The sequence below is a fragment of the Leptidea sinapis genome, chromosome 32, assembly GCF_905404315.1.
Source record: "Leptidea sinapis chromosome 32, ilLepSina1.1, whole genome shotgun sequence".
Taxonomy (NCBI): domain Eukaryota; kingdom Metazoa; phylum Arthropoda; class Insecta; order Lepidoptera; family Pieridae; genus Leptidea; species Leptidea sinapis.
The window spans coordinates 1239549-1252703 of NC_066296.1; the positions used below are offsets into that span (position 1 = coordinate 1239549).

A 13155-nucleotide genomic window follows, 5' to 3' on the forward strand; every position below is an offset into this window, starting at 1 on the left:
CAAAGTCTGTGACGAAAATCGAAATACGGAAGCAGATGGGTAGTGACAACTCAACTGTCACAACTCACAAGTAGGGATGAAACGATACGAGTAAATACAAGATACATACTCGATACTTTTCACCGATACTAAGTAGTTTTAGAATCGATACTTAGAAAATAAGTATCGAGTAGGTATCGGTCAAAAATACCCATATCAGTATGCCACATGTAGGATCTCGCTTTGAAGCCACTTAATAAAATTTTCTTTGATGATAGGAGGGGATACCCCCAGACAAATCAAGAGTTTTGAAAAGAACGGCAGAGATAACTAAACCCGATGGCAAGAAGATTAGGACACCAGCAGAGTCATTCCAATCAATTTATTCCAAACCTGGTTTTGACTCTGATTGTAAGCTTAAGTACTCTGGTGGAGACAAAGGCCCATTCTCTGTCTATGTCTCTAAAACTGAACCAGACCCCGCGTCGGGATACGCATTTAAAATTTTTAGATTTGCACAATTCCTCCATAAAATTAATATAACCAGTATAAAAGAGGGAGGAATTAAGAAATGGGCCGCAATAAGATCTCAGTTGATTTTATTTCAGCTGAAAAAGCTAACAAATTCTAAGACTTGGATATGCTGGAATGTAACAAATATTCTGCGTATATTCCGAAATTTCAAATATTTCGTATGGCACCCCCATATACCGCCATATACCTACACATTGGTCCCTCGAAAAACTTATTCAAGGCAACTGGTAACAACCAGTAAATTGTGGAGAGGTAATTCGAGCCAGAAGGCTAAATGTTAAGGTTAGGAATGATGGCATCACCACATGGGTAACTTCCAACTCAGTGGTACTAACTTTTTGGGTCAATCCCTTCCCGATAAAGTATATATCTACCATGCTTCTCTCCCAGTTTCCCTTTACCGACTTCCCACGATTCAATACCATAACTGCTGCAGATTTGGGCATATAGCCAAACAATGCAGATCTCAGCAACGATGTTATAAATGCGCTCAACCTCATTCCGGAGACTCTTGCACAACTAGTGACTTGGAAGCTTCCTGCTTCCTTTGTCGTGGTGGAAGTCATATGGGCATCGATAGTAATAGCCCCGAGAATACTCTCCAAAAATCGATTAAACTTGTTATGTCACAGGAAAATATAAGTTATTCCGAAGCCTCAACTAGGTTTAATAAATCAAGACGACTTTATTCTGAGGTCTCCAGACCTCATTCCCCCCCTGTTACTCCTCAATCTTCTCAATCCCAACCAGCGACCTCCACTCCCCGCACTTCTTCAACATCTTACAAGAAGACATTCTTACTCTCAGCTAAACCTAAACCAGTTTTAGGGAAATCCTATGACTGTCAGGCTCACCAAAATATTGTCTCATCTCCCTCCTCTTCCCAGCCAAACGGCTGTGCCTTACAGCTATTGCCATCCATAGAATCAACCCCTCTCCCCACTCCAAATGATAATCTTGCTGAACTACTTCTTTGCTCTCTTATTAATATGCTATCTAAATTCTCGGACGCCTTACCGAACAATGTCTCTGTCGTGGTTGAACAGCTAATTGAAGTCCTTTTCCGCAATAATGGCTCCTATAGGTCTCAATTTCTCCAATGGAAATGTAGAAGCATTCACCGTCATAAGAATGGTTTATCATATTTGATTAATCAACACAAATTGTCTATCCTTGCCATTTCGGAGACTTGGCTCATGCCTGGGTCCCATTTTAGGATTTCAGGCTTTTCTTGCCTCCGGTATAACAGGGATGATGGATGGGCAGATTGTGCACTGCTGATTAATACATGTATGACATTCTCCCAAATTATTCTGCCTATTCATAATCCAGGTTTACATGTAGTAGCTGCCAGAGCTGCTAATATATCTTTTGTATCAGTTTATATTCCTCACACCAATTCTAACATCATTCTCGAACTAAATACCATCTTTTCCTCAATACCTAGCCCCACGGTGGTATTAGGTGATTTTAATTGCTGACACACCATCTGGGGTTCTCATTGTATTGACCCATATTCCTCGTTCCTTTTAGATCTCCTTGATGACATAAAAATTTATGAACTTGGTAGCACTAGCCAAGATAAGAGGGAGACTAGAGAAGGAGATGCAAGAGAAAGGCCTGGCACACTGATGTTTTGTGCTGGGGAAACTCTACGAGTGGCAGATCCATCATTGAGGATACATAAATATGTACACAAATATACATCTAATAAATATACGAGTATGAGAAGTTCATTTCGTAAATTTTACAAGTTGCTAATTCTTCCATTCCCATAAAAAATCCTGACCGAAAATTAACTTCTTCCCCACCTTGGTGGGATGCTGAATGCTCCGCCATGGTCCGCTCGCGAAAAGAAGCTGATTTTCCACATCTTGTAGCATGGTAGATTATATTTCCTTAAAACAGATTTCTGCTCGCACATCAAGACTTCTTTCAAAAAAGAAATCCCTTGAATGGCATTAATTCTGTGAATCCTTATCTCCTCGTTCCCCCCTTTCCCTCATTTGGAAAAATATAAAAACGTATCGTAGAGGTTTTGACATGCCGGACATTTCAAACAATGACCTAAACTCTTTTAGTAATGACTTCTTTTGCCATCTAGCTCCTCCCTACGTCCCTGAATCTGATTGCCTTTTTACCCCCGATCCGATTGCTCCCCTATCCGACTCAGACAAAATGAACGATCGTTTTTCCTTCTCCGAACTAACATCTGTTCTTGAACACCTTCGTGATTCCTCTCCTGGCGTTTGACGATTAAATAAAACAACTGCTTGGTTGTGAGGAATATGTGGAAGATATATGGAAGATATATTTTATTTTAAAGTTACACAATATGTATACAAAATCCTTAAAACTAGTTACCCAATTACAGTTGTTACTTAAAAAATATTTACAAGTTCAGAAAATACACACCAATACTAAAGCTTACATTTTAACCAATAGTAAAACGTTTCATTCAATAAGAATTGAGAATAATATTATGTGTTCTATCTCACTCTAAAACTAATGCTATCGCAGTTTGTGTAAACTCGCGTCGAACCTCGATCGTACGATGTCAATGAGCATTCCGCACCTACTCTGTTGCTCATTGATTAGAATTGCATGAATAGCGATCGACGCCCGAGTCCCGACGCGTCATTCGAGGACGCTCGGCCTTGCTGTGCGGTTGTGTAACGCGGAGCATATGACTGATCACGTGAGTATATCTGCGGTCGTCGAGAGAAAGTGCGATGCTTGAAACTTCACTGAGATGACTACTGGTGATCTGTATGATTCTATGAATTGATGTACAGCATTATGAAATGGTTCTTATCAGAGCTAATATTACGTTATATAAAATAAAATATTCTTGTCAGAACGAATCTTTCGGCATACGCTTATTACAGTTATTATGCACGATTACTATTTCTACGATCTATAATGCTATGTTACAAGTTAGATATTAGACATTTGTGTTAATTGATATTATTGGTTGTAGGTACAGCTACACCTTCATTTGTAAACCCTTTACCACTAGCAAAAAAGTCCTTCTTAATATTCTCAGTTCGTTCCACTCCTCCTGTGTAATCCCGAATTATTGGAGAACACAAATGTTTATACCCATCCTTAAACCTGGCAAGGACCCATTGGTTTCTTCCTCCTATCGTCCCATTGCTTTGTCGTCAGTTCCGGCCAAAATTATTTAGAATTTGGTAAAAAACGTATTAAATAGAAGAAAGAATAATAGAACATAAAAATCTCTTTTCTAATAGCCAATATGTCTTTAGGAAAGGTTTGGGTACGCTGGACAGCCTGAGCATCCTTACTTCTGAAATTCGTTTAGCATTCTGCTATGAAATGTTCTCCCGTCAACGCTCTCCAAGTGGAGTGTGTAGACCGACCTCTTCATCTTCGCCGACAGTACCTAGCCGATAGATTCCTAACTAACGTAATCCAATTTAGCGCAACACACCCTTCTTGATATTCTGCACTCTGTCTCTAACTATTCAAACTTCTTTATATTGGTCTCATAAAGATCCGGCTCCATTAATTGATTCTTATACTAAACTTAAAGCCTTTCCAGTTCCCATTTTCAAATCAGCCTATCAGCCCAGTCTTTGAAGGAGAATATCAGTCTCTCATTTTCCAACCCAAATTTTTTTTTTACTTTGGAATTACTAAAAACACTGCCCTGAAGCCTATAGAAAATTTAATTCCATTCTATCTTCTGATTGATCTGATTGGGTGACGTTGTACACGGACGCATCCAAATTATCCAAATATAACTAGGTCAGGTCTGTAGTTTGGATCCCTAAGTTCCATATAATTTTAAATTACAAAAGTCCCCCGCAGAATTCAATCTTTACTGGCGAATCAATTGCCCTGTCAGAGGCGGTGTCATATGTTGAATCACATAAGATCAACAATCAAATTTGATCCATTCTGACTCATTAAGCTGCTTGATGGACCTAACAAAAAATCCTTTCAAATCTTCAAACAACTTCACAATTAATTTAAGAACAAAGGTATCCCTTTACAGATGTCACATAATGGGAATAGAAGTTGCATTACCTTGGATACCTAGCCATCTCGGGATAGATTTCTTCGAGATCTACGCGCTATGTCTACACCCTTTGTGGTTGATTCATGGAATGCTTTATGGCAAACCACAAAACAAACTAAAGGTAAATTCTATGGTTCTATCCAACCCTTTATCCCCTCTAAGCCCTGGTTCTTTCCTCAAACAAAAGCCAAAACAAACTTTTCACTTCTGTCATCATACGACTTCGCTTGGGATTTGTCTGTTGCCCAGTATTTTTGGCCAAGATCCGGCTAAGGGACCATTCTATATCTGAATGTGGCCTTGAGGAAGGTACTCTTGAACATATATTTTTCTATTGCCCTAAATTGTCAATTCCTTTATACCTTCTACCGAAGGATATCCCTCGCCCCATCAACATCCCTTTTCTTCTTTCTTTATGCCATTTCGTAAAGATTCTTTACAAATTTACTCCCCGCAATAATATTAAATTGTAATTTCTATTCTCCATACTTTCTACGCTTCTATGAGGCACATATTCCCACTTACATTCACACATTTCTCCCTTAAATTTAGATTAGATACTAACAAGGTAGTTAATATTATGGGTGTTTATTACTAACCATACTAACTCTTGTTGCCCATTCTTCAGTTCACAAAAAAAAACACAGCTATATCAACCGATCATGTCCTTATATACCTATTGTCAGCTCTTTACCTTTCCGCATCGGACGTGCCCGCGGGCACTGGTAATTCAAAAAACAATGAGAGCAGCTGTGCCCCAAGGCACTCCTTTACCTCACCCAGTTTTCACCCTTATTAGGTACAAGATAGTTTATTTGCCTACGCAATTATGAACGAGTGAAGTCCGATACACATTTCGATCCGTTACGATTCAAGGCCACCAATATTCGACGTCATAGCTTTACGGACATAGCATTTTTGTGTTCACTTGTTCCCGGGCGGCGCAGCGAGCGGTCGTTATCAAGACTTTGCACGAAGATTGTTCTTTGTGGAGATTTTGGCTTTATTTTATAATGAACATATAATGTTCATTACAAAAACATAAAAGAAAATAAATAAAACAAGTAATTAACATTGAAAATCAATATTTATTTTAAAATATACCTATTTTTACACTTATTGTCGAATGAAAAGTCTGCGTGAAATAAAAAAGAAAGACAATATGAATAATTTATACATTGTCTTATAGCTTGTTTCAATAGCTTTCAGTGACAGTCACTGAAATCACCCTAGTTATAAGTATTTTATAACTACACGTAAAATAATACGCACGGGGAAAACGCTGCGCGAGCGCCGAACGCTTGCCGATCTAAGGTGTACATCGAGCGGCGGAGCGCGCCGATGCGGAAAGGTTTGTATACCTCAATTAGCTGAATAAAAATGAAAAATCTCTCCGACATTCAGTCGACGGAGCCATTTAATATAAAAAAAAATGTTGAAATGAAATGTCATTCGACTGTCAGTGTCTACTTTCGAGTGATCCGTGTTTTTTATTGCGATAGGTACTTCTGAATTTTAAGCAATAAATATGCCCCGTCTTTTGTGCACATTGGAATTAGCAACACTGAAAGGACGATGGCGACACATATCAGTTCGCAGATAAGTTGGTGACACTGTATCTAGCTCCAAAACCATACGTGTTTTTTGTCACGTGTCAAGGTCAAGTGTCGGCATACAATTTGTCTGTCAAATGTCAGTTTAATTTTTGACCTTTCAAGTTTCAACTTCAAGGATTCTCGTGGTTCACAGGTTCAGTTTGTCACTTTTGTTGATAGTGTGTGGTTGTGCGTTTGATAAGCACTGTTAAAATAAAATTTCGTTTATCAGTTATCACTCAACTGATAATAAATTTGGCGGAAGATGTCTTCTATGATAGAAGATATATGCGAACTTTTGGATAGTTACAACGGTCGAGATAAGGTATGTTAAATGAAAGTAACTAATTAACCTTGATATTTGCAAAGTTTACTAAAGCAGGAAGTTAATTGAAATTGAAAACTAGCTTCTGAAGAAAATCATAATGGATTTTAAATAAATTTACATCTTTGATTTGGGCTTCCCCATCTAATTAGATTTCGAAAAATTCTTTAGAATTGCTGAAATGTTATATTTAAATATTTTTACCAATTTCCGAGCATGACACTATTGCGAAGTGTTTCTTTAATTACAGGTAGGCCTGTAGGTTAATTATTAGTATTATTAACTAATGGTAGTGATTTAACTACGTCTTTTGACAGCTACTCATAATAATATTATAAGTATTTTTTTCCTTTACAGACAAAACATTTAAAATCAATATTTATTTTGTTTGACACTGAGGCTTCTCATGTCCAAGTTACTTGAGTTGTTAGTGGGTTGCTGCTTCTACTGCCAAAGACAGTGAATGTAACAAAATTGTTGGTCATTCTTACATCTTTATGCTTTTTAGGGGTAAGAGCAAAATGTTTCATGAGGCCCAGAGTTGCTGAGCCTCAGTAGAGCTCATAGTACTGTAAAACCAAAGTGGTAGCACCTATGAGGAAATACTGTCAGTATTCTAGGAACACTCCTTCATAGTGATTATGCTTAAGACATGTAATAATATTATTGAGTATTGTTACTTTGTATATCATAAATTATGCTATGAATAGAACTGAGATTACACAAGTGTTATATATCTGAGGTAAACACTTAAAACTTAGTATCTCATAGCTTGAATTAGGAGTTAAAAAATATTGTGGTTGATAGAGCTTTAAGTCCACGATTATAAAGCCACCATACCTCACCTACCACCTATACCACTCATATTACAAGGTAATGCACCTTTCCAGAGAAAAAGCATTATTACCTAACCTTTTTCATTTCAAGACATTTCTAAGGGTGGTTCCCTAAAAAAATTTTTTATTTTATTTGAGGTTTCATAGGTTTTTCAAAAGTAAAACCTTGGGTGTCCAACCTATTCGCGGATTGCCTTTGATATTTGACCTCAGACACTATAAACCTTAACCATTATGTCATTAACCTCTACTACCATTACTGGAGGTCAGCAGTCAGCTTTTTAATCTTCCTTGTCCATGACTAAGCAGAATAGTACTTGGACTGTCTTCATGCCAGTCCACTCCCTTATATTTCTGAGCCAAGACTTCTTTCTTCTTACAGCACCCCTTTTCCCAGCAATTTTCCCCATCAAAATAGTTTGTAGCAGGCGGTACCTATTGTTGCACAGTATATGACCGAGGTACGAGATCATATGCTGTTTTATAGTTCTCACTAACTCGATGTTTTTATTTATGTAAAAATAAGGGACAAGACGAGCAGGATGTTCAGCTGATGGTAGTTGAGACGCCCCACCCATTACAATGGAGTGCCGCTCAGGATTCTTGTAAAACACAAAATGTCTTAGTGGCACTACAATTGCACTAGTCTCCTTGAGACATAAGATGTTAAGCCTCATTTGCCCAGTAATTTCACTAGCTACGACCTCCTTCAAACCGAAACACAATAATGCTTACACATTACTTCTTCACGGCAGAAATAGGCGCCGTTGTGGTAGCCATAATCTAGCCGGCACCCTGTGCAAAGAAGCTTCCCACTGGATGTTCTTCTGCATTCGGACAAGGACCTCTGCGTTAGACACTTGAGCTGTCCAACTTATGCGGAACATACTACGAAACGTCCACATCTCTAAGGCTTTAATCTTTTTACGTAAGTCTTCCGCATGGACCTTACATGCCTTATATTTGAATTTGAATTTCACAACCATATAATAGCGTAAGTATATTAATGTAGCACTGTATCAATTGCTCTTATATTCCAGGTGGTCCGTCTCGCATGCTACACACTTAAACTCTATGGGTGTTTGAAAGAAGAGAAATCATGGCAGGCAGCTGGCTCCCGCCTCTCTAACGCCAGGCTGATGCTGAGACTGTTTGATGATATACCGATGATTAGACATTCCTACAATTATGGACTCGGTAAACATGTAAGTATTGTTTGATAGGATTAATAAGTAGGAGATATTAGTAATTTGTTTGATTAGCTAGTAGAATTTCATATTGAAATAAAAATATTTTAACCCATTTTGTCCCCCTGAACACATTGACTTGTAAAGGCTTCCAATATGTAACGTTAAATAAATAAGTAATAAAAATACGTAAAGACCAAATGTACAAATTCAGTTATAATGACTTACAAATGTTTTAACCGAATTCAAAAATGGGAGGAGGTTCTCAATTCGACGGTATTTTTTTATGTTTGTTACTTCAGAACTTATGACTGGGTTATCTGACTTGATGATTCTTTTTTTATTTGGAAGGTAGTGCTTCCCGTGTGGTCCTATTTCAGTTCTCGTTGTCCAGTTCTGACAACGGCATCCATGAGAAAACTATATAAGTCTTAAATTTGTACTAAGTATGTGCGCGAGAAATGGACGAATAACTTAATACTTATCACGCCAACCGATTTCGATGATTCTTTTTTTATTGTATAGAATATACTTCAAAGGTAGTTTGATGAGAGAGATTCTGATTATGATCCATGACAAAGTAACGGAAGTTTTCAATTATTGGGAGCAAATTAACGATACTCGGCCGAATATTTTTGATATACTATCCGGATAATTGAGTCACCTGTCGTAACGCCGTTATAGTAAGAAATTGTCGTAGTCGAATATGATAACCAATGGAACTCCTTAACAACTTACAGTAAGGGTGCGTTCTGCAGCAGAATTTCTAACTGTCTGTAAACATATTATAATGCGCTTATGTTCGTTGCTACATTGCACCATGACATTTTGATGACATTTTTGACGTTCTATCATTCTTGCGCTCTTCGCAAGTCTCTTTTGAAATTGTCCTCGAGATAGATTTCCTCTATCTATTTCTCCCTGACTTCGTATTGAGCAGTATTATTCTTATATGAGCAGCACGTTTTGTAGGTCTACATAATGTATTATTCAGACAAATAGGTGACTACAATTCAGATTCGCTAAAAATAAAATAAAAATTTAATAAAAAAATAAATCGACTTAAAAAAAACTAGTCCAAAACATTACAATAATATTTATCATTTCATAAGTTATAGAAGAATACGCAATTATTTTTTTTATGGAAAAAGGAGGACAAGCGAGCGTACGTAACCTGGTGTTAAGTGATCACCGCCGCCCACCCTCTCTTTCAACACCCGAGGAATCACAAGAGCGTTGCCAGCCTTTAAGGAAGGTGTACGCGCTTTTTTTGAAGGTACCCCATGTCGTATCGTCCCAGAAACACTGCACAAGTAAGCTCATTCCACAGCTTTGTAGTACGTGGAAGAAAGTTCCTTGAAAATGGAGGACCGCCACACATCCAAATGGTGGGAATGATATCCTAATTTGTGGCGTGTCGTGCGAAGGTATAATGTGTTACAATAGTGTTTTCTGAAGTTGGTTGTATTTTTGTTAATAATCCATTAAAGATAATTTTATTTTAATAAGTGACAAAAAATATTGATTGTAAGTAACTGTGCGATCAAATATAATAATTTTCTTTCTTTTCTTCTTTCAAAATTACATTAGATATAATGGATTCAGCATTAACACTAGATATAGCTCAATGTTAGCAAGTACATTCAATTGCGATGTAGATTATTAGTATGATAATTATTAATGGTCATAAGAGTCGTGTATATTTATATATATTTGTCTATACTTGTTACTTGTATTAAATAGTATCTTCCTGGACGACCGAACCTTGCTCGGATTTATAAGAAGATATAAAACTTGAACAAAAAAACTAATAGGGCATCTGGATTCGAACCGGGGTCTTCTGCATTCCGGATCACCCAATGTCCCATCTGAGCTATTAAAGTCTGGTATATAGTGGCAAAATTTATCTTTGTATTCTAATGTTATTGTAGCAGTTTCTCATTAAAACACGGATAAAAACTACATTTTTTAAAATTGAAACCCAGCTAGATCGATTTCTCGCCCCGAAACTACCTGTATACTGAATTTCATTAAAATCGTTGGAGCTGTTTCCGAGATTCAGATTAGATATAATATATATACAAGAATTGCTCGTTTAACGGTATAAGATATCACTATGAATTATATTAGGGTGTGCCAAATTTTAGGCTAGACTGAAGCGTGTATATTACCCATATATCATATCCTATATCTCCTATCTATCCTCCTATATCTATATAACTGTCATCATATACAGGAGTCATCAAAAATAGCAGCAGTTCTGGGCGTGCTGGCAAATATAGTGGACCAGGTGTTCCTGCCAGTGGAGAAGGTGTGCTGGCTGCATGAGGTGGGCGTCATCAAACTATCGCAGGCAACCGCCGACCGCCTGGAGGTGGTCAGTACAGCGTTGTGGGCTGCCGGCCTTTACTTATCTCTGATACAGTAAGTTTATTACCCCTGAGAATACAAACTAGTATCTCTTATCGGAACCTTTTTCTGCCCCAAACACTATTTCAGTTTTGGATTAAAGGACTACATAGCTGGTGAAATTACAACACTTCTGATACTTTGATAACTTCAAATAAAATTGCCATCACTTATTTAAACTCAAAATCTACCACTAAACTAACTCCAAAACGATTGTATCGAAAATTCCTTGTCGTGTAAAATTGTAACACGTAAAAAATCTGCAATAAGTAATGTTAGAGTTTGTGTTGATGATACGTGTTGTCTTCCAGAACAATCCGCTCAATGCGTCATCTGTGGTGGAGCAGGGACTGCCTTCAATGCTCTGAAGACGGAGGCGAAGCCCGACGTAACGTAGACCTGCGCCTGTCGCTGCAGACTGTCACCTCTCTTAAGTTGGTGCTGGACATCACCCACGCAGTCAGCTGCCTGCCCGCTGGCTGCCTCTGGGGCGAGAAGATAGGGTCTACCAAAGTAGCAGCCATCGCGACGACCTCATCGCTCATCGGTATCGCACTGTATTTCGCGAAGAAACGATTGCTAAAATAATTATAAGGTTATGTAGTTGGAGATTATAGCAGGAATGTGATGTGGAGAACACTACTTGCCAGGGGCTTGCAACATGACAATTGACAACTGAATGACATTCTATTGCCTGCCTGCCATTATGCTGTCAAACTATCAATGTCAGTATATTTTTGTAGTGTCGTATAATTCTCTATGTCGAGTGCATGTCTATTCATGTAATGTGTCATGTTTGATACATTTTTAATATGCATCATGATCAGGGCCCAGATATTTAAAACTTAATTTAATGTTATGCATAAAATAATTGTGTCGTGATGACATACGGCACAGAAAGCGCAATATTGAGATCTATGCTCAGTTTCGTACCTGGTTTAATTAGAAATAAAATGCAAAACCACAATAACTGACACAGCCTTAAAACTCATGTGGGTGCGGGCAGGTCCCATAGACCGTAGAACGCATGGAGCCGGAAGGATCTGAAGTAGCTGCTATGTATTGAAGACGCAGTCTTGATGGGTACAAAGGGGACTAAAATTTAGGTACATTTAGGTACATTTAACTGACAGTTACCCATTTAGAGTCCTAAATTTAAATTGCGTTAGTTAAATATGAAAATTATGTACTTAAATATAGATACCGAAGCCAAACAATTTGGCCGAAGTTAAATTATTTTAATGTGATATGTAATAATATAATATTATTGTATTATATCTTGATATAAAATACTTATTAATGTGGCAACAATACTGTAAGTATTATGAGGTTGTTCGATGTACAATATTATAGAGATTTTGAAATTATATACAGTAATTTATATTTTATAATGTTATGATTAATATCAATATTATAATGTTTAAATATTATTTTAACATATATTTTTGGTGAGAACTTTTAGGTTAATTGTGAATAATGTCCTATAATTATCATAACGATGCGGAAAAAGCTAGGTTTGTGTTGTATATAAGGAAGGATGATGTATTACGGGTAATATTATTTGTAAAGTGATTATATATAATGAACTAATTCGTTGTTTATTTTGTCAATTTATTTATTTATTTCACTTTTACTTTTATTATTTTAGTTATATTTTTAATGCGCGTTCCAGCAAACTTATTTTCCATCACCGTGAAGTACGTCGATAAATTTCCCTCTAGTATAGTGTGAAGTGATATCAATGTTCAAGATATATATTACATAACAACAGGTACCTATTTAGTTGAACCAAGATGTCCGAGTACTACCTACAGAGTTTTATATTCAATATAGTTTTAACTTCTTGTTATGCGGCCACATTGCCTCGATAAGGAGAAGATTCATCATCATCAGCCGGAAGATGTCCACTGCTAGACAAAGGCCTCCCCTAAAGATGTCTACGACTCCATGGTCGCCATTCGAGGACTTTACTGCCCCAACGTCCATCTGTCCGTCGAACTAAGTGCACTGCTCACTGCCACTTCAGTTTCGCAATCATTTGGACTATGTCGGTAACTTTGATTCTCCTACGGATCTCCTCATTTCTGATTCGATCTCGCAGGGAAACTCCGAGCATAGCCCTCTCCATTGCCTATTGAGCGACCATTAGCTTTCTCATAAGGCCCATAGTCCGCGACCACGTCTGTGTACCGTAAGTCATCACTGGCAACACGCACTGGTTGAAAACCTTCGATTTCAGACACTG

At 37.5% G+C, this 13155-nt stretch overlaps 1 protein-coding gene across 2 annotated transcripts; it reads left to right on the forward strand.

The window, feature by feature from the left end:
• The first annotated feature begins 6021 nt into the window (after positions 1-6021).
• On the forward strand, positions 6022-12500 carry LOC126974357 (peroxisomal membrane protein 11C-like). Of its 2 annotated transcripts, XM_050821822.1 has the most exons (5): positions 6022-6217; positions 6308-6478; positions 8355-8519; positions 10738-10925; positions 11222-12500. In XM_050821822.1, exons 2-5 carry the CDS (start codon positions 6419-6421, stop codon positions 11496-11498), a joined length of 690 nt encoding a protein of 229 aa, XP_050677779.1. In that variant the 5' UTR covers positions 6022-6217; positions 6308-6418; the 3' UTR covers positions 11499-12500. The 2 variants fall into 2 exon arrangements, with proteins under 2 accessions (XP_050677779.1, XP_050677778.1); XM_050821821.1 differs by having other exon boundaries at positions 6022-6478.
• The last annotated feature ends 655 nt before the right edge of the window (positions 12501-13155 follow it).

Excerpts from the sequence above, each read along its gene's own strand:
- LOC126974357 (XM_050821821.1), top strand. The coding sequence starts at position 6,419 with ATGTCTTCTATGATAGAAGATATATGCGAACTTTTGGATAGTTACAAC. Across the intron at positions 8,520-10,737 it reads ATTATGGACTCGGTAAACAT|GAGTCATCAAAAATAGCAGC; the intron begins GTAAGTATTGTT and ends CATCATATACAG. Across the intron at positions 10,926-11,221 it reads CTTTACTTATCTCTGATACA|AACAATCCGCTCAATGCGTC; the intron begins GTAAGTTTATTA and ends GTTGTCTTCCAG.